This window comes from Malus sylvestris, chromosome 4 (genome assembly GCF_916048215.2).
Source record: "Malus sylvestris chromosome 4, drMalSylv7.2, whole genome shotgun sequence".
Classification (NCBI taxonomy): domain Eukaryota; kingdom Viridiplantae; phylum Streptophyta; class Magnoliopsida; order Rosales; family Rosaceae; genus Malus; species Malus sylvestris.
The window spans coordinates 20,051,421-20,073,276 of NC_062263.1; the positions used below are offsets into that span (position 1 = coordinate 20,051,421).

General features: G+C 38.5%; 3 protein-coding genes, 1 long non-coding RNA gene, 1 other non-coding gene and 1 pseudogene across 6 annotated transcripts; 3 read left to right on the plus strand and 3 right to left on the minus strand.

Annotated features, from left to right (window-relative positions):
* Window positions 1-1,401: 1,401 nt before the first annotated feature.
* LOC126620233 (histone H4-like) lies at window positions 1,402-1,947 on the minus strand. The gene has a single exon (XM_050288744.1). The coding sequence runs from the start codon at window positions 1,860-1,862 to the stop codon at window positions 1,551-1,553; it is 312 nt and encodes a 103-aa protein (XP_050144701.1). The 5' UTR covers window positions 1,863-1,947; the 3' UTR covers window positions 1,402-1,550.
* A 455-nt stretch (window positions 1,948-2,402) lies between these two features.
* LOC126620232 (kinetochore-associated protein KNL-2 homolog) lies at window positions 2,403-7,209 on the minus strand. Of its 2 annotated transcripts, XM_050288743.1 has the most exons (11): window positions 7,061-7,209; window positions 6,820-6,905; window positions 6,548-6,692; window positions 5,877-5,991; window positions 4,695-5,774; window positions 4,293-4,606; window positions 4,120-4,198; window positions 3,577-3,635; window positions 3,205-3,259; window positions 2,885-2,927; window positions 2,403-2,739 (listed from the first exon to the last, which is right to left on the minus strand). In XM_050288743.1, exons 1-10 carry the CDS (start codon window positions 7,133-7,135, stop codon window positions 2,890-2,892), a joined length of 2,046 nt encoding a protein of 681 aa, XP_050144700.1. In that variant the 5' UTR covers window positions 7,136-7,209; the 3' UTR covers window positions 2,403-2,739; window positions 2,885-2,889. The 2 variants fall into 2 exon arrangements, 1 of the variants encoding a protein (XP_050144700.1); XR_007622301.1 differs by lacking the exons at window positions 2,403-2,739; window positions 2,885-2,927; window positions 3,205-3,259 and having other exon boundaries at window positions 4,273-4,606.
* A 6,543-nt stretch (window positions 7,210-13,752) lies between these two features.
* Window positions 13,753-13,918, plus strand: LOC126620528 (U2 spliceosomal RNA; annotated as a pseudogene).
* A 1,087-nt stretch (window positions 13,919-15,005) lies between these two features.
* TRNAH-GUG (transfer RNA histidin (anticodon GUG)) lies at window positions 15,006-15,077 on the plus strand. The gene has a single exon. It is a non-coding gene; the product is annotated as a tRNA-His (tRNA).
* Window positions 15,012-16,659, plus strand: LOC126620234 (uncharacterized). Its single transcript, XR_007622302.1, has 2 exons — window positions 15,012-15,253; window positions 16,410-16,659. It is a non-coding gene; the product is annotated as an uncharacterized LOC126620234 (long non-coding RNA).
* Window positions 16,660-16,997: 338 nt separating this feature from the next.
* LOC126618180 (uncharacterized) lies at window positions 16,998-21,090 on the minus strand. Its single transcript, XM_050286264.1, has 3 exons — window positions 20,560-21,090; window positions 18,860-19,027; window positions 16,998-18,650 (listed from the first exon to the last, which is right to left on the minus strand). The coding sequence occupies exons 1-3, from the start codon at window positions 21,088-21,090 to the stop codon at window positions 16,998-17,000; spliced, it is 2,352 nt and encodes a 783-aa protein (XP_050142221.1).
* Window positions 21,091-21,856: the final 766 nt, after the last annotated feature.

Here is a 21,856-nt window from a genome sequence, read left to right on the forward strand (position 1 = left end):
CCTCAACTATTGGTGTCACGACACCTTCATACCTCATCTTTTAAAATTAACAATGTCATACCTCATCTTACGAATTTGTGCCAATGTTAGACATCCGTCATTTTTTCTGTTAATTTCTCTGTTAAATGCTGACGTGACCCGACACGTGTCCCACTCACTAATCCAACTGGATCAAAAAATAATTAAATATTCAAAAATTAAAATATATATATAATCTCTCTCTCCTCCCCCCCCCCCCCTTTCTTGCCTCTCTCTCTTCTCTGCATCCCAGAAGACCTAAAACCCCTTCCCACTCGACTCCTCCCCCCCCCCCCGACCCCTTCCCACCCATCATCCACCACCCTCTCTCCCCTCTCTATCTTGCCTCTCATTCTCCTCTCCACCGTAGTCTCCTTCCTCCCCACTTCTCTATCTCTCCGTGCCCAGAACCGCCTAAAGCCACTTGGGTTTTTTCATCCGCCAAACTCTTGCCCATTGACCTGTGTCCCCCCTACTACCCTATAGACTCAGACTTCGTCGCAAATCAGACCGGTTCCCAATCCGAGTACAGGTCGACGTCGTCGGTTTGGGCGTCCAGGTGCAGATCGAGGATGGCAAAGTGAGGGAGGCGAAGTAGTCAAGGAAGATGATGTCGTGGAACGACGTCATTGCGATCTCCAGATCAAGGGTGGCGGAGTAAGAGAGGCGGAGTAGTCGAGCAATATTGGGTTCTTCGTTTTAGGGTTTTCAAATTGCGGCAACAATTGTTGCAATGGGAATGTGGGTTTTGTTCCTCCGGGGTCTGGGTCTTCTAGGATACAGAGAAGAGGGAGCCGAGAAAGGGGGAAAGGGTGGTGAAGGACGGGTGGGAAGGTATCGAGTAGGAAGGGGTTTGGGGTTGTAGAGAAGAGAGACGAGAAAGGGGGAAGAGAGAGAAGAGACAGTGAGAGAGATTTAATATTTTTTTTTTAATTTTTGAATATTTTATTATTAAAAATATATTTTATTATTTTTAAGTATTTAACAGAAAAATTAACAAAAAAAACTAATGAATACTTGACATTTACATAAATTTGTAAGCTAAAATATAACATTGTCAATTTTAAAAAATAAGGTATAAAAATATTATGACATCAATAAATAAAGTAATTTTTTATACTTTACCTAAACTTTTTTAAGACAAAATATAAAACTATAACAATATTTAAAGTAATTTTATGTAATTTACCCAAAACATAACTACCTTTCTTTCTAAATACCCAATTCGATTGGACAATTTGTCAACATAACTACCTAACCGGACTCAACCTATTATTTGATCAAGTACGAATCAACTTTATTAATCCAACGTTGTAACAACTTGTCAACATAACCACCCAACACAAAAGCATCGAAATACAATTTCAATAGAAACAAAATAGATAAAATTAACAGAAATTTCATTCAAAAGTTCGAATGAAAACAGATTCACGTTCCATTAATATCCAAACTACAAACATTAAATTTCTGAAATTCGTTAACTAAATCTACCGACCAATTTACAGAAATCCCCAGTCCGATACCACAACAACCTAACCCCCGAACCCGTACAGAGTCCTACCCTGCCTCTTGAGCGCATAGACGACGTCCATCGCCGTCACAGTCTTCCTCCGGGCATGCTCGGTGTAAGTCACAGCATCCCGGATCACATTCTCCAAGAAGATCTTGAGCACTCCGCGGGTCTCCTCGTAGATGAGGCCGCTGATACGCTTGACGCCGCCACGGCGAGCCAGACGGCGGATGGCGGGCTTGGTGATACCCTGGATGTTGTCCCTCAGCACCTTTCTGTGCCTCTTGGCTCCTCCTTTGCCCAACCCCTTGCCTCCCTTGCCGCGTCCAGTCATTGCCGCGGAAATGAAATTAGGGTTTGATTTTGGATCTGGTATTCAAATTGAGAGAGCGAGTTACCGTGACGGAGAGGTCAGGTGGAGGGCTTTATATAGAGAGGTTTGGGAGCTTTGATACGTGGGTTGTGTTTCTTTACATGAGATTTGGGGGGAATATGAGGACTGTTGGATTGGGGGCAATCGACGGTTAAGGATTGCGATCCGTGCCGTGGGTTTGCAGATTGTGGGTTCACGAGGATCAATGACGTGGCGAGTTTTGTGTGTTTTCGATAATAATGACTGTGAACCGTTGGATATAAGCGTTATCTACGTCCGACAAATCGGGGTGACTCGGATTTAGTTGATGCTTGAAAATGGTTCAAGTTCAACTGCAAGATTGAAAATCCTTCCAATTGATGTCTGAATACCAAACGAGACCTCAAGGACAAATGACTCATTTCCCTCATTGTTCAATAAAATTTGCACGTAATCTAACTCTGCGGCAAATCCGTGGATTTGCCGCAGAGTTCCAAATTTGCAGGGAAAAAATTAGACGACTGAAGGAAATAAGTCATTATCGTTGAATTGCAATGATTAGTCTACATGGGTTACAAAAGCACTCTAAATAATCATGACAATACAACGATTAACTTAAATCCAACGCGTAGAGTAGAAACGATAGATCCTCAGTTCAGGTTGTCTCCTGTACATACTCGTGCAGTTTTCCAAAATGGTTATCATCGAGTAGCGGTCAGCTTGACATGAGTTTACAGCCTCTAATCTCTCCCATCCGTGTTAGAATCCCTGTAAAAATAACCGACACGTGCCTCTTTGCTTTTAGTACGCCCCAAACTCCTTGAGATTCTTGTTCCAACCGGTAACCTGTGTTCAGATTCTACAATGACAAAGTCAAATGTTAAACTGGTGATTCTTGTCAACGTAATTTGAATTTTTTTGAGATTGTATTCAGCTCACTTTGGATACCAACAATTCTTACAACAAGGTAGGAAATGAGTCTAAAATTTTGCTAGAAAACCAACCTCTATCATCGTATTCTGCTTTTCTGAGACCCAGATTTGCTGCCTGAAAACATGCGACGCATGCAATAATCGGCATGTATTACAGTAAACCAAACCAAGAAGCAGATTAAATCCACAAAACGGTAAGGAATCTATAGAGTCAGTAGTCAATGAAAGAAACCCGGAAAGCACCAAGTTAAAATCAGTATCAACCCCCCAGTTGCAGTTTATTCTATTCATATATAGCCAGCTAGAGAATACCAGAAGCAGTCGACTTTAAACGCTACTATGTTTAGGAGGGAAAAGAGTTGCCAGCTAAATACAGTTTATAAGGGACAAACCTCTTGATGGTGTTACTACAGGTCGGTCATCCTGAATTCCAGTAATGTTACGATCCTAAAAATAAAACCCAAGAGAGTGTCAATGTACCTTCAAGCTAATAATTAGTCAGGCCATAAAATTATGGAAGTAGACATAAATTATAAAAAGAAATTGTGTAGCAAACCCCCCTACATAGTGTTGTACGAGTACGGCTCAAAAGAGTTATTTTTCTTTTTGGATAAGTTGGTATGCTTTGTAATTTTGATAAATCAAACCCTACTACATATTTTCCACCTATCCACCAGTGAGCGTGCAGCATACATGGTTGTTGCAGGTGAAAGCTAACATAAAAGGAAAATGAATAAAGCAAGAAAGGAAAGGTAGGGAAAAACCAAGTCATAGACTGCTGCTTGATTCCGCCAGAATTCCATGGTGGGTAGAAGTAGTCTCCCTGCAACATAGAGAAATCACATTTTTATAACTTTCATTGTTTGCTGATACACTGTCACAAACAAAATCAATTAAACAAAGTGATATTGACAAAAGATAATAATAAATAGATCAATAGAACAGTACAAATTAAAATTCTGTTGTTTTAACAAAATACAAAACTGAAAATACCACACAGACATGTTTCAAATGCTATGAACCATTCATTTGAACAGAAATGTGCATCCAAAGTTCCCTCATATATCTAGCCATGGAAACTATAACTGGGCTTGTGTATTTCATTTGGCAATGATATTAACTGACAGACTAAGGATAAATATAGCAAAAGAAAAGTAGAACCGTTGTGTGCTTGAATGTGTGTGAAGGGGAGAGAGAGAGAGAGAGAGAGAGAGAGAGAGAGAGAGAGAGAGAGAGAGAGAGAGAGAGAGAGAGAAAGAGAGAGAGAGAGAGAGAGAGAGAAGAGAGAGAGAGTCGCACAAATTCACCTGTTCTGGACCGTTTCAAATTCAAAGATTCTGGAGAAATGATAGACACTTTCTTGTTCTCCACTGGAGTGGGAGTTTCCTAAGCAGACGTTAAAAAGTCAGCATAAATGTGATAATAACAAGACCATTGGAGATACGTGACAATTAACTTACTTTTACTACAGCCAGCTTACCGCGGCATCAATGGTTGTTTTCCTCTTAGCTTTCTTCCTGGGTGTGTTTTCCTTCTTGGCATCAGTTTTTCCTTCTCCAACTGCAATATTGGCAGTTTTTCTCTTACTCTTTTTCCTGGATGTGTTTTCTGTTTTGGTGTCAATTCGTCCTTCTCCAACTACAATATTGGTAGTTTTTCTCTTACTCATTTTTCTGGGTGTGTTTTCTGTTTTGGCATCAATTCGTCCTTCTCCAACTACAATATTGGTAGTTCTTCTCCTAGTTTTCTTCCTGGATGTGTTTTCTGTTATGGCGTCAACTGCCCCTTCTCCAACTGCAATATGAATTTGTCAGTTTGATTAGTTCAAGAGAAGGCCAGAGGGTGAAAAAGCTTATCAAATTGTTCCCAGCATGCACCCTACCTTGAGCTGTTAGTCCCTGTTTTCCAATGCCGGTGGGTTCCAAATCTTCTAGACAGTCAAAATCTAGTCTTTTTACCACGTTCCCGCTGTTTGGTTCTTGAAGCTCTGAATCAGAAGGCTGGGACATACTTCTCCCTCCTACTTCACAATAATCATTTTTTGAAGTGTCGCCCAGAGTTTTAGGGACTGTGGGAATAAAATCCACTATAGTTGGTTCTTGAAGCTCAGGATCTGAAGGACGGGACATACTTCCCCCTCCTACTTCACAATTATCATTTTGTGAAGTGTTGCTCAAAGTTTTAGAGACTGCCGGAACAGAATCCAATGTAGTTGGTTCTTCAAGTTCAGGATCTGAAGGACAAGACATACTTCTCCCTCCTACTTCACAATTACCATTTTGTGAACAGCTCACAGTTTTAGCAATTGCTGGAACAGAATCCACTGTACTTGGTTCTTGAAACTCAGAAGCAGAAGGATGGGACATACTTCTCCCCTTCCCTTTATAATTGTCATTTTCTAAAGTGTTGCTCGCAGTTTTAGAGACTGCTGGAACTGGAACAGAACCCACTGTATTTCTCTCACAGTTCAATCCACTTTCCAGCATTTGCTTCTCTTTCCCTTTACTCCTTAAAAGATTTGACAAACTTCTGAACAGTTCACCCAAAGAAAGTCTTGGATCTTCCTCTGATATGTCCACTTTCTCTCCAGACTGAGTGGTTGCAACTGATGCTCCATCAAGGTTCTCGATGGCCTCTGACGCCACACTAGATTTTGTAATCTTATTCTTCATAAAGCATCTGGATACGGGTTTCTTCTGATTGCTTTCCAGATTCGTTGGTCTACCAATACTCTGAAAATCACCTGATCCAAAATTCGCTCTTCCTGTTTCCTCCTCAGCAGCATGCTTGGGCATGTCATCAACTTTTGTGTCATCAACAGCTACATTTATAAACCGCTTAGAAGATTGCTTTGCGACTTCAACATCATGCCTATCTTCAGAAGAGAGCTGCTCATGTGGAGGTTCTTCCAGATCAAAATGCACAGCAGTTGGAGCAGAACTTTCTGTGCCTGCATCCACTCCTGAGAAAGAGAGAAAATATTTAAATGCAAAGAAAATTTTGGAATGAATGGTACACATTTGGATATTTTAAGTGTTACTTCCCGGAGGAGCAGCTAACTTGCCTGAATGAGAAGTACTTTCAGGACCAGCTCCAGCAATGCTAGAATCTCCTCCAAAGAACTTTACAACACATTGTTCCCAGTGAGGAGGAAAGCCAAAAACAAAATGGCTGAAAACCTATTTAGGATCAGCCACAAACATCAATTGGGAATGTCCCAAATTTTAATGATATAAGATGGAATCCCACACATGTAACTTCTGAGAATATGTTATGCAACAACAAAAAATTACAGGTCGACCCTTCTACTGGTTAGCAGGGCTCCTAGACGAACAAGCAAAGCTACGGCTGAATTGGCCAAAGTAAATTTACTAGAATTTGATACAGACACATTGAGTGCTCATCATTCACTTGTGCTTGTAAAACCAAGACAAAGGGTAATTTCGCATTCTCCATAATTATACTTAATGCCGATATTCATAGCTAATATACTAAGTTACCACTAATTGATTGTTCAAAGCATCAATATCCCAATCTGGATCCGAATTAATGACGGTTCCCAATACTCAGTACCTACAGCATTTGTGAGTCCCCAACACTCTCAAATGCACGTATTTTTCAACACATCCATTCAAACCCAAAATTCAAAACTAAATTTGTACTGAAAAAAACAATATTCGCAATGTCAACCAAAATCAGTAAAGAAGAGCAATATTAACAACTATCGAGTACTACCTCAGACGGAAACCCATTTTCGATAGTCTTCTGCTCGTTTATGAACCCTTTGATGGCTACACAGATGCCATCCACCGTCTCCAGAGTGAAAATATCGAATCTTTTACTTATTGGTGCAGACGAAAACACTCTCCTGGCTTCGTTCCTGAAATTCAACAGCACAATTAACAATTAAGTCCTTCAACAACAGAATTATAAAAACTAAGAGCTCAAAATAATCAAATTATAAAAATCAAAATAATAAAACCCTAGAACAGCGAAATGTATCTCACTCAATAGAAGTCACGCCGGCGACGGCTAGCCCCTTCCCTCCGACGTCATTTTCGGCTATAATCAACCACCAATCGTGCAGACATACCTTTAGAAATTCAAAAGCGAAATAGGGTAAAAATATTTTTCAATAGTTATGTGTGTGTGTGTGTGTGTGTGTGTGTGTGTGTTTGTGTGTGTGTGTGTGTGTACAGACACGAAATGACAGAAATTAAGTTGTGGAGAAGTAGATAAAGGAGTTACTGTTTTCTGAAAGTAGGAGCCATCAGCGTTGTCGCCGCCGTGGACGGTTGGGTTCGCGGCAGGAGTGGAAGCCATGGCTCATGAGAGTGAAGCTCGGGTAATGGATCAATCGGGAAAGACGAAAATAGGGCGCGAGTGTTATATATTTTTGGGTTAATCCAATTTATTACCTTAAAATTTCTTGGTTTTCAATACTTGATCCATAAAATTTTTTTTGTCCCAGTCTAATACCTTAAGTTATAATTCTGTGACACTTTCATACATCTGTTAAATTTTTCATTAAAACTTCTGTTAACTGATGATGTGGCTCGCACGTATACAATAACTGAGCGCCACATGTCAATATGAGCCTACTTGAATATTAAAAAATTAAAAATACAAAAACACAAAAAAAAAAAAAATATATATATATATATATATATATACCCACCCGTCTTCTACCTCTCCCAACCCCCTCTCTCCCTTCTTTCTTCTGCAACCCACACCCTCCTTTCTCTCCTCTGCAACCCCTACCGACCCACCCTCCCTCTTTTCTCTCCTCTGCAACCCACACCACGCTCCCTCATCTTCTCTGCAACCCATACCCACCTCTCCTACCTCACCTCATGTGAAATCCCGCTCCCGGATTTCACTGTTATAATCTACGTATTGTTATTATTGAAAATTATGTTATTTTCGAGAATTTATATTAATTTATTTGAATTTAGATTTTAATTAAACTAGTTACGAAGTTTGAAGTTTGGAAATTAATTATTTAAAATCTGTAGGTCTTTCGAGATCACAATTTATATTTCTAAGTAGAGCTCGATCTCACGAACGTGTATGCGCAAACCGTTCGTGAAACGAAATTATAACGAAAGAGTTATTAATGTTTGAAATTATGGACATTTTTGTAATTTTGTCCTCATTTAAAAGGCTCCAGAAAATTTGGAGCAAAGGATGTGCCACGTGTGTGGCTAGGATGAAAGCAAAAGAAGAGATGGACAGCTGGGATAGAAAGGAAAGAAGAGATAGGAGAGAAAGAAGGGAAAGGATGGGAGAAGAGACCAACCATAAAAGAAAGAAATGAGGGGAAATGAGAGGAAGGGGAAGCAGGGGATCATCGACCCGTCCCCCTTTTTCGACCCCACCCAACTCCTGTTTGTGTTCTCCAGCAAACCAAGTCACCTAACCACCGGGAAAACATTCCCCATCATTCCCTCTTCCTATTACACCCCAAAAATCTTAGATTTTTATCATGGAATTTAGGAAACACCATACTGGTGGGTGCAGCGGTTCTTGATTCGATCCTCCCATTTCTAAAACAATTTCTTCCAACTACCACCACCAATAGACTTCCCTTGAGGTTTGGAACAAAGCCCAAACAACCTTGAAGGCGGCGGAGCACTGGAGGTGATAGATGGAAGTCACCCAAATCAAGGGTTTCCTACGGTTCGTGGGCAATTTAAGGTGTTTCCCAGCCAAATTAGACTTGGCCACATGTATGAAACTTGTTCCCCTCATTGAGACTTACTTGCTTGTAAAATTTGGTAATTTTTGGAAATAGTTGAATTTTTCCAATAAGTCGGGACGCCCGACCGCCACCCGTGGCAGCGCGTGGCTATTTGGCCGACGATGTCTTTGTAAATACTATTAGATGCCCTTAGTTTATGTTTGATATATGTATGATGTAATTTGATTGTTTGAACTTAGTTTTATTACGATACATTACTTGATCAAAATATGAATCGACGATCCGACTGTTGGATCGTCTCCAAACTTTAATGCATTATGGCACATAATATTGAAGACATTAGGAAATGACGGATCGGGAATCGGATGTACAAATCTTCCCGAATTGAATTTCTAAGTTTGTAAAACTAATTGTTGAATGTCACTTAATTCTAGAAATTGGCGGAAATCCGGCCGTCGGATCTCGATAAGAATTTAGTATGTTGTTTTATAAGCATAATGTGGACCTTAGGAAGTTACGGATCTAAAATACGATGTGCGGATCTTCTGGATTAAAGTACTAGGGTTTGGACCCCACCGTTGACCGAGAGTTGACTTTTGGTCAATAGGCATTGAACCATTTGAATTACTAAAATTAGTATTACTAGAGACTCAGTGAGGCGTTGCAGTCTTGTCTCGGTGAGTGACTTTAATATATTATATTAGTATCCTTTGTGAATATGACTTGGTTTTATAAATGTGTTTTCTGTTAAAATGTGATTCTTTTATAATTGGTCATCAATCTATTTTTATTAAATATGATTTGACTCATGGATTGGAAATATTTGTGAAAAGGTGATTTGAAGTGCATATTGAAATGTTTATCAATTGTATTGTAAATATATATTTGAAATGTTGAGAAATGTGTGGGCTAATGTCACGAGGTTAGGTGACACTGAGTCTGCACCATGTAGCAGTGGTACATGAATGGTCCTACTTGGTTAATCCGCGATGGGGGACCATATTATTTATGGATCACGCTTGGTTAATCCGCGATGGGCAATCTTTATGGCCATGTATACTTAGGAGTGATCATGCTTGGGTAATCCACAATGGGCAATCCTTATGGCCATGTATACTTAGGAGTGATCATGCTTGGTTAATCCGTGATGGGTGATCACTGCCTAACAGTTATGTAGGTGTGACTCTGCTTGGTTAATCTGCTAAGAAGGGTCACTACCTACTTGGTTATCTTGACCCTGCTTGGTTAATCCGCAATGAGGGGTCACCAGTGGTCCTGTTTGGTTAATATGCGATGGATGATCCTTATGGCCATACATACTTAGGGGTGATCATGCTTGGTTAATCCGCAATGGGTGATCACTGCCTAACAGATTCGTGGGAGTGACACTTCTTGGTTAATCCGCAATTGAGGGTCACTATCTACATGGTTACTCAGGGGTGGCTCTGATTAGTTAATCCGTTATGGGGGGCCACTTCCTGTTTGGTTACTTATGTAGGCTTTGGCCGAACTGCGTCCCTCTAGCCTTAGTTTTTAATGTACATATGAACAATGTTTTTAAGAATATAGTGGTTTGAATTAGAAAAACCGTTGGATGTCTGGGTGACTCCTACGGAGTTTTCAGCGACTTGATTATGACTCCATAAAGCATGATTCTATATTTGATGTTTATAGATTGTGATTGATGGTCTGTTTCAATTGAATATCACATATTTGCATTATTGTCACTCACTCGAGCTTCACAGCTTATTTGAGTGTCTGATTTGCCCAGTGTCCCATCTCCTTGATGCAGGCATGATTGTACATATGACAAATATGGGTAGATTACGAACAACAACTTGGTATTTTAGTTATGTTGAGTGGTCCGGAATCGTTACCCTTGCTCATTTCCATAAGGTTAGTCTAGAACCCTAGATTCGAGTGAATGAGAATTACCCCTAATAGACGTTGTGAATATAAATTAGAATTACCATGTTTATTACTCATAATCCAAGTAGGGAATTATATAGATTCCCTTAGTTAAATTTGTGAAATGACAAGTTATCGCATTGATTGATTAACGTAAATAAATGCTAAGATCATGCATTTTTTTTTATTAATTGACGAGATTGCAGAATGACTTTGGGTTATTATTTTAATATTTTAGTTGATCAATGTGGCTTGAGAAGAATATTGTGCTTCGTCATTGGTTCTTTGACATATTGCATGGTATGCATTGTCATATATTGTTGAGACATAGCGATTTATGTGATGGTTGTTTGAGTATAATGAAATGACGAACTACGAATGGCTTGATCTCTATTGAGGGTACGTAGGCAGTCTAACGGGAGGTTAGATGCAGCCATAAAGTGTACAAACAACTTTTCTACGCAATTCGAGGCATGGGATGTGCTCGGTATATATCCCAGAGACGTGTATGTTAGATATATGGTTATTTGATGACGTCACGTGTCGATCCTGGATGTATGTCGAGATCGGGGCATGACACCTCACCTCCGCTCCATCCCTTCTTTCTTCTGCCCCCACCCAATGCTCTATACCCAACCCACCTCCACTCTCTTCACCTCCCATCCCTTCTCTCTCCTCCATCCTCTTCACCTTCACCCTTTGCAAAAACCCTAATCCCCAAAATATAAGGAATACAAATTTGAAATTTGATCTGGAGTAGCTACGATTCACGAGCCAATCGAGGAGAAAGAAGAACCAAAGCAAATGAGCCACCACGCGCCGTTGTCGAAGTCCAGTGGGGTGGCGGCTGGGGCTAGGAATGCTTAAGAATCAGTTAGTATTTGGAAATTTATCCAAATTAGGGATTTGGGTCAACTGGGTTTTTGATAAATTTCATAAATTGTATGGGTTTCTTGTTGAATTGGAATTCCTTTGGATGGGATTTTGTTGAGTTGGGTGTGCGGGAAGGGTGGGTACGGGTTATAGAGGAGAGAATGGAGGGTGGTGCAGGTTGCTGAAGAGAGAAGGGATTGAGGGGTGCTAGTTGCAAAAAGAGAGAAGGAAGGAAGAGGGTGGGGGGATGAGGTACGAGACGGATGGGTTTTTTTTGTATTTTTTATTTTATAATATTCAAGTGAGCCCATATTAACATGTGGCACCTAGTTATTGTTCACGTGGGTGCCACATCATCAGTTAACAGAAGTTCTAACGGAAAACTTAACGGATGTATGAAAGTGTCCTAGAATTATAACTTTAGAAACCAGACAGGGACGAAAAAAACTTCACTGTTGAAAAACAAGAAACTTCAAGGTAGTAAACTGAGATTAAGCCTATTTTTAAGAGTAAATTATAGTAATGATCCCTTAACTTTAACTCAATTGAAGCAATAATCATTCAACTAAAAATCTACTACCATTGGTCTCTATACTCATCAAAATGTGCAGCTATGGTCTCTTAACTAATAATTTATTACCATTAGTCCCTCAACTTTAATACAACTGGAGAAATGGTCCTTCAACTTTAACTCAATTGTAGCAATGGTCCTTCCAACATAACTCATTTTGGCAAAATTCTGACAAAAATGACTATCGTTACACATTTTGATGAATTGAGGGACCAATGGTAATGAATTTTTAGTTGATTGATCATTGCTCCAATTTAATTAAACTTGAGAGATCATTACTACAATTTACTCTCTTTTTTTATATAAAAATAAACAATCGATGCAATTTTAACATGTAAAAAAATTTCTTTACATAATTAATTATATTTATTTCAACATATTATTATATCTTTATCAATGCAATTGTGTGTATATTTCATGAGAGATATGAAAATTTAAAATTATATTTTTGAGAGCATTTTTACTTACTACCATTCAATTTAGTGGATGTTCGTCTTCCTATCAACAGATTGTCATGTGTCCCCTCCTACTCAAGGTATTAAATATCGATGATATCGGAAATATCGGTAGTCCAAAAACACAGAAATATCGATGGAAATATCGGGATATTATCGATATCGATAAAAATAATATGGAAACCACGGAAATTGTAAGAAAAACTTGGAAATTTTTATTGAAACTTTGCAGAATGTTTATTTAGTCAATTATCTATTAGTTTATCATAAAAAATTGGAAGAAAATGCATTGCATGATGGATTTAACTGATTTAAGTTGATTATATAGCGAGCTGACAAACATTGTGAGTGTAGAAAATATGTAGTAATTAATGAAAGAAGTTTAAACACACCATAATCATTTATATATAATGAATTAGTACAATATTTTACACTTTATACATTACATGGTATTAACAATTTAATGTTCATTCGTACAACTAAATATATGCAACTCGACAAGATTTAGACATGAGTGAGTGAGAAACAGAAAAAAGAGGGGCACTTAAGATCTAAGAGAGGAATTTTCACTATTTTATGATTAATACAATTTCAAGGATAAATGCACATTCAGCATCTCTAATAGTAATACTATATTTGGGGTACCATACTATATTTCAAGTCAAATGTGAGATGTCTAAATGAACTAAGCAAGATAAGATCAAATTGCTTAGGGTATTAGAAAATAGAAAGTGAATAAAAATGACAGAATATTGTACCGAATTTTGCACTTCCAACTTTTAATGCATTAGGGTGCATTGTAGACGTTCAAGTTCCATATTATAGCATATAGCAATTAACAACCCGAAAATCGACACATTGGAGAAGACCTAACATTAATCTGGGTGCTAATGATGTTTTTCAAGTTTGTATAAAGTAAATGTCAAATTTTTTACGTATTTGGAAATTATATCTAGCGCAAGGACTTGTATCATCCTAAACAATTTTTTCGTTGATAGTTATTGGAGCACCGCCCGTTTTTGTGTTATGTAATGAGTGGTCACAAGCTATGGATAGACTCTCGGATGAGGAAGTTGTTGAAGCCATCGGGGGATTCACAACTAGTATACATACGCTTATAATGGAAGACAACAATATTAATGTAGAAATGGTGCAGCAAAGGATGGTAGCTGAAAACAAAGATGTAGCAAGGAAAGTAAAGTTTTTGGAGGCAGAGGAGGGGAAGGAACAGAAGATTCTGCATAAGCTGGTGTGCGGTAGAGGAGGAAAAAAGAATGTTGCTTCTAGTAGTTTGCATCCCACATCGGCCGTGCACTAGAAGTGAGCAAGCAAACAGGTCTATAAAAGCTAGTTTGCATCCCACATCGGCCGTGCAATAGAAGTGAGCAAGCAAACAGGTCTATAAAAGCCACATTCCAAAGCTGACGAAGGTATACCTTTCTCGGCCTTTTGGCTAAGATCAGGTGTAGTATCCGTTCTTGTTAGTTTAATATTTTTGAGCATTTTTAAGTAGTTTTGGGTTTCGTCTCGCGATATATTGCCCAAATAAAGCATTGAAACGCTGAAAATATCGTTTTTGATATTATCGACGAAAATATCGATATATTGACGATAATTAAGGGGATAAGTGTGAAAATATCGCTATCTAGAAATGATTATATTATCGGCGATATTTCGCCGATAATATCGATATTTTGGACAATGCTCCTACTAAATAACTAGAATTAATTTTAATGTTAAATATTTTTAAAAAGTATTAAAAAATTATATAAAAAAAAAAAAAAAAAAAAGGGCATTCAACCCAACACTAAGCGTTGATAAGTGTACCTTCCTTCCCTTCCTCTCCCTTCCACCCAACAGCCGTCGCCACATCTCCCAATCTCAACAACGGAAACTAACACCCACCCACTTTGCTAGCGCAATCGCCACTGCCACCTTCCATGCCTTATTTATTAAATTGAAAAAATGCAAAAGTGCATCATATATCTCCTCATGAAGATGCTTTAATTGAACTACAAATTATTTGTACTATTTTATTAAATTTAAAAAAAAATCGAACAAATACCACTTGAACGGTTTCAACGTAGTCCTCTCTTGTTGTTGTAAATAATGGGCATTTACTTCACAAGGAATTATGCCTTAGTGGTAGCTCTTTCTAATGTAGCAGAAGTTCAAAGTGTTTTTTTTTTTTTTTTAGCAACGGAGAAAGTTCAAAATTTAAATCAATAATCATCGTCGATTAATTAAAAAAATGGCCATGTTTCAAGTTTATTCTTGTCAATCTACATGACTAGTGACTACTGCACCTGATATTGACTAAGAGTCAAGTGTGATAACATCGATAAGTAAGGGCATATGTTTACATACACTTTTATGTATGAAAATGACATTGAATCAATGTAGAAGGATACCTAATTATTGGAGTATAGGATAGACAAACCCCATATTATTTGAATCGAACTGAGGAATTCAAAGAAAAATTCATACATACCTTTCATTTCTTGTTCTGTTTAATACGCTTTCAAATCATACAAAATCTAGAGAATTGGTAGAGAGAGGTCGAAACTCGAAAGCGATTATAACTTGTACAATTCTAAATAAAGTGTAACGATCATGTGATTGGCAAGAAAAAAATTCCTTATCCATCTATTACAAATATATTGCTTGTGGACAAGTTATCACCTAGTGGCTGTAGTTTAGTGGTAAGAATTCCACGTTGTGGCCGTGGAGACCTGGGCTCGAATCCCAGCAGCCACACTTTATATTTTCTTCTTTTTCCCCTTTTTAATTCTCAACGGCTATGCACGATACGACGTCGTTGCCCAAACTGCAATATATCAGCGCGTTCCTTTTCCTCAATGCACAACACAAACAGCACCTCTTCACACTCTCGGAAGGCTTCGTCACTGACCGAGTAATCGACTCCAAAAACTGTTAGATTCTCGATCTCTTTCTCAATTCTTTGAATTATGACCGCTTCGATCCCTAAGATCTCCAAATTCGTTATTGCAATTCGAAATTTTTGTGTTGTTTTGCTGTGCAGATCGGTTTTGTTTATTTGTTTCGTAGATCTATTTTTGTGCGCAGTCATTTGGAATTTTTTTTGCGCCTTTTGGTTATGGTTTTTGAATTTGAAAGAATCCAGTTTTAATACAGTTGGGTTTGGAAATTGGATGCTTAGCTGAATACGGATACAAAATTAAGCTTTTTTTTTTGCTAGTGCAGTCTATGGTGAAGAAGGAGGGGTAATTCAAGGGAAGCATAAATTTTTCTAATCGCTGTATGGCGTGGAGAATTTAAGTGTAATGGGTGTTTTATGATTTAGAAAACGTTGCCATAGGAACAAAATTGGGAATAAATATTTGTAGTAATGTGAGTTATTCACATGAAAGGTTTTGTTGGGTTTGATTTTCTGTTTTCTTAGAACACTAAGCGTTTCTGACTAATTTACAAGTTATAAACACAACCCGATTTCCTCTGTATGCTTTATTTGTTGATTTTCACTAGTTTCTGGGATTTGGCTTGTTTTATGGTTGATAGTTTTCCAACAATGGTTTTGAGTTTGGACTTCATTTAGATGTGATCTTTTTGTTGGGTCAACTAGGGCACGATTGATAATTATTTCGTTTTTGGTTTTGACTATTCATTTTATGTGCTTTAGATAGAAGAAAAGTATGTGGGAGAAACGAGGAGTGGGGAGGGATGAAGGGAGGTGATGGGAGCGAGGATGGAGAAATGAAGGGAGAATTTATGAAAACAGATGCTTGAAAGTGAAAACAACTTAAAAATTGTTTACAGTTTTTGGGTTTTAGTTTTCATTTGGTGTGTCATTCCCTACACATTCCTTTCACATTTATTCCCCATCCTTCCTTCACCCATATTCAATTCTCCCCACATGCCTTTCCTACTCAATTCAATTCCTCCTCGATTCAATTACTCTCAATCTGACTATGGATTAGTAAATGTGCCATTAGTGTTTCTAACAAGTGTGTGTAGGATAACCTATTTAACAAGTATTTCACATCATAGTATGATGCTGAGGAACACTGAATCCTTCTGCTAAACTTTCTAGTTTTTCCTTTTTGACAGGTGATGGATGATCAGGACCTGGGCTTCTTTGCCAATTTTCTCGGCATCTTCATATTTCTACTGGTAATAGCGTATCATTTTGTGATGGCCGACCCAAAATATGAAGGCAACTAATGATCTGTTTCTTTTTTATGTATTTGCAATGGATATGCAATTTTCTCGCAACTAATGGGGTTACGCTATTAATTTTGTAGCGTGAACTATTTCAGAATGCATACAACTTGATTTAGTGAAAAGTTTTGGTATACAATATGACTGTGCTGTTATACACATGATTTTCTTTCTCTAGTTTATCAGTGCTTCATATTTAGTTTTCCACGCCTTTGCAGTGTTAAGGGTGTGGACTGTGTTCGGACTGTGTTTTGAAGGTTACCATTGGCTGTGGTAGCGAATCAAGTGATCCGTTGTTCATAGAAAGTGCGAAAAGCACATTTTAGGGTTCACGGAAAAGAACATTCCTTTTGGTGAATATTCAGAAAGATATAGGGAAATTACAATGTGTACTGAGGTCAATGGAATATTGAAAAATCTAATGGCATTTGCCAATCTGTTAGATGTATTGTCAAAGCTAACCATCTCTCATATGAGCTATGTATGTGCATTAAATTTGACTAGTTTTCTCACATCTTTCTTCATCTCCATTGTTTCTCTCGTAATGCTTTGAATGCAGAATCCCAGGCTAGTTAAACAAAGAACCATTTGGCTCTTGTGTTTCTCTTCACTGTTGCTAGCATGTACCTTGTCAGCTACTTCCTGCAAATGTTGAAGAAAATTACTCACAATAGTCTCCACCTCTTCATCATCAGTACCCAAAGTTGCAAATCCCCTTGGTGGGTTGCCCAATTCGCTATCATGGTAATCACTTTCCGACTTTGTCTCGGATACCTGCAGGGGCTTGATCGAAGTGGCCTCCTCAAGGCATCTTAATGGAGAGTTTATTTTTTCCTTTAGTAGCCCTAGATCTGCATTCATTTGTTGCCGTAGTTCCTCCCAAACACCTCCAAAGTTCTGCTCAACTTGTGCGAGAAACTCCGTTTTATAGGCCACAAAGAGTAATAGATCAGCGATTTTCGATAAAGATCCTAGGACCTGATTGTAACCGGAACCCTTGAAGGGCAAGAACCAGCAATTAGGCTCTGTTTCAGCTTCTTGGATGAACTTTTCTAGTTCCTTGACATGGGATTTTAGCTTCCTCTGCTTATCCCTCAATCCGGTAGAAGCCGGTGCACACAAATTTACTCCTTCGATGGAATCTCGAAGCACCCCCATGCTTTGTGAGAGCTTGTTTTTTGCTAGGGTCGCCGCTCTCATTGGATAAAAGGCGATCTCTACTGTTAGAAAACAAAGCAACCCAATGGAAGCCTCTATGATTCTTGCAATCGCAAATTCACTTGGAGCACCATAGTTGTCCCTACCCAAGATTAGTAGAGCCCCAATGGCTGCTGAGACGCCACCAGCTTGGCCATACATCCTGCTATACCTAAGAAAATGGCAGATAATGATCCAAGGTAAGAGTGGTAAGAGCCTGAATTTCTCAAGTCCGTGGAAAATAAAAAACCATAGGATCCCGTAGATCGATCCTAGTGCCGTTCCTTGAACTCGGGCATTTGTAACTGTGAATGTTGCTTGCCTTCCTGTTACAAAGCTGATGGCAATGGTGAGGCCTGACCAGTATCCGTTTTCCTTGTTATACAACAAGCCGAATAACACAGCAAGGCCTAATGCAAGTGAGCACTTGAGAGCAAAAATTAAACTCCTGCGACTCGGGATTATGTTTCTCCAAACCCTTTTGAAGTTCCACAGATGTTGATTTTGTGAATCGCTCGGTTCTTGGTTAGGTTTCCTAGTGTTTCTGGGATTTCGGGCAATGGGCTGATTTTCTAGTAGGAGTTCCATGCAGTACAAGAAGAAGAAAGCCGGAAGGTCCTCATGGTTTTTGGTGGTGGGTTTTTTGGTCCAAAGGGGCTTGTCGAAGATTTCTCTGTCCGACTCTGGAGCTAATGTTGCATCGGAAGGCAAAGAGTACTTAGCTTGCAGAAGCCTTAGTCTAACATGTGCTTCTGAACTTTGTAAATTGCCTCTTAGCTCTTCATCAATCAGGTTAACAGGATGTGAAGAGCAACTAGATAAAGCTATCTCCATCCCCCTCAGTGGAACCTCCGTTTCTTGCAACCTTTCACCCAAGTCCATGTATTTTGGTTTCAGAAATTTGATATGTGGTCTCTCCCACACCATGGTTTCCTGCTTACAAAGAAACAAAAGCCTTTAATTACTGTACTGAACTAATTGGTTCAGCTTAAATTCACCTGCCTATCACAGTTTGACATGTGTAAAAATTCTTTCATTTTGTGTTTTTGATGAGTTATTTATGTATTTGCGCCAAACTGTAATTTGCAGGAAGAAGCAAAGCAATATCCTTTACGAGTTGACATGAGTTAATAGTAGCTTACCAGATTATTAGTGATGTTATGAAGAAGCTTAGCAGCTTCTTTAGAGAGAGATTGTCCTTGAGAAAGGAGTTCGAGTGCTCCGCTCTTGTCCCGGGAAGCGATGGCCTCGATGAAGCGAGTTAACCTCTGGGATGCATTTCCGGCATACAGCCGCCACGATTTACAGACCTGTGAACGCATTATTTCCAGTTCAGTTTACATAATCTACACATAAAAATTATTCCCTACCATTCGCAGTATGTCTATAGAGTGATCTTAGCTAGGGAATTTAGAATCATTAGTTCTTGCTCTCTCCCAACAAGCTTGTGCTAAACAGAATCTACCGAACCTCAGTGTGGTGTTATATTCGATTTCTACATCTTTAATTAAACAGATCTTTTAGCATATCAAGCGGGAGATATGATCAAAAATGTTAGAACTACGCTATTCTAAACTACTATAATCAACTGACTTAACTTATATTGTACATGCACACAAATATTGGATGCTACATGAATTCTCTTTTTCGTTATTAGTAAAGAAAGGAAAATAAACTTTTGACGTAATCTAATTATAATCTACTTTCTCACTCCTCGTCACCACATGAATTAACCCTAATGACTTTCCTAGATCGTTTTCGATGTTGTTTAAGAGACAATTTGACAAGACCAAAGGCCTTCGATTGGACCACGAATCCCAAACTAGGCAACTGTCATGGACTAAGTCATGCCCTTGATTCCTTTTAATTCATATCTAAGATTCTAAATAATCCCATTTTATATTCTGGGTGCATGTATATTATAATTTCCTTCAATCTGATTGGCCAGGTGTCAAAGCTCTACACTTATACAGTTTAGACATTTGATTAGTAGTTCTTAATGATAAATCTGTATAGGAGCTGTTACGTAATGATGGCTGTATAGTACTTAAGCGCCCTACCATCAAATAAAAGATTATGCGGAACTGTCGGCCAAGGCTATAGACACATTGAACACATCAGTTGTAGGGACCCTTACCACTCCAGTAAGACAGTGGGAACTGGGAATGAACTTTGCTTTGTTCCATCCGCATCTTAATTACTATGATATATTCCTGCTGATAATTTTATTATTTAAAACTATGCTACTAAACGCGGGAAATTAGATTTTGTTATTGAATTGTTTGCCAACGTAAGATTCTTAATTGTATTACTAGACTGAAATACGATTCAATGGTCAATTTGTATTTCTTAAATGCAAGCTACTCATATAGACAATCTAACAATACAAATATTATATGTATACAGGGAGGACTCAGAAATTTAACTCAGAGGAAGCACCACAAAAACTAGCTTGATTTCTTACAACTTAGTGGATAAAACTTGCCTAATTTTGTCAATGTTTTCTTTAAAAAAATTTCTTTACTTTTTTATTAATAATTTAATACTCATTCATGTTAACAAAATAGATATGCGGATTGAAAAATGAGTTCAACCGTCATACCTGATAATTTACGACATATGGCCTAAAAAGATTATGTCCCTAGCATTTTCCTTTAGACACAAAAGTGAGTAAGAAAATGAAGAAAGAAAGGTGGGAAGTTTAAGAACTCAAAATGTGACAGGGGGCACGCCCCTTGCGACACTGTCTGGTTTAACTAGCAATATAAGTCCGACACTGAAAATATTACTCGTAAACTGCATGTGTAAAGAGTAAAAGAAAGCAAAGCGAAGGGTTAATTACCTCGTAGTAAGATAGCCGAGGATAAGGAAACAAGACGGCCACAACAGAAGCTAGAGCTCCAAGGGCAGTGCTGGATGCAACACCAAGTGGGTGCATGACAACTCCAGTTTGAGCACCGTGAATCACAGTGCCAACATAAACATTCACAAACTGCCCAAATGCAATTCTCTTAGACATCAAGTGCGTGGACTCCGGCAACGCCACCACAAAAGCACTCAGTGCTACTGCCGCTGCCGCTACCCCCACCGAAAAGTTTTTAGGCTCCACCAACCAAAGGGTCAGCACAGAAGACACCAGAACCTGTGCCGTGGCAAAGATCACATGCCAACTGCTTCTCATGACGTCCCCAACCGTTGCGTCCGGGACTATTAGGATTGTGGTGATGTACGAAAAGGACGAGTAGGTTAAGTACTTTTGAAGTTGTGGAGGTCCATAGAGGGTGGTGCAGCCGACTATGATGCATGCCAAAGCCGTGCGTAGGGCGGAGCATAGGCGCATCCGCCACAACGATTGGGTTTGGTGATCTCCCATTGTCGTGGAGACCAACAATTTATGTCACGAATTACTTGTGAAACAAGGAATTAGTGGTGTGAAATGAGATGAAAGGGTTTTTGCCCTTCAAGTGTTGGGAAGCTTGTTGGTTTTGCGTACAACCTGATGAGAGGAAATAAGGGTTGGGAGGAAGGGTAAGTTTAGAGGAGAGGAATTACACATTATATATGCTCTCATGGAGCAACTTGTATTATATTTATACAAGAAGCTTGTCCCAACTCAACATTTAATCTGAGGCATATTATTTTATTTTTGTGGGACTCTTTTTTCATCTTTTTGCTAATGGAGAAAATAAGAGTTGTGAAATAAATAAAAGAAATAGACCATCAGATTGATATTATGTTTTTAATGATGGATTAGCCAAAAGGGCCAAGTGAGTAAAACACACACACACACACTATTTGGCATTTGACTTTAAACCTATTTTAATAATTATGAAATCCTTGTAAATTAATTAAAACTTAAGACTCTTCTTATAAATTTGGTTTTTTTTCTTTTCTACTTACATGAAAAATATTGGAAGTATATGTGGGCGTAGACACATCGGCTAGACCAAAAGCCTCTTACATGTACTCAAGTTTGATTCCCCTCCTCCATACCTACTTTCATTTGAGAAGTATTAAAATTTTGATATTGAACCTTGTGATATCTTTGTATAGTTTGTTTCTCATTTTTAAGCTACTATTTGGTTAATTGTAGCGTAAATCTGCCATTTAGATTTAAGCTACTAGAATCTTATGTCAAT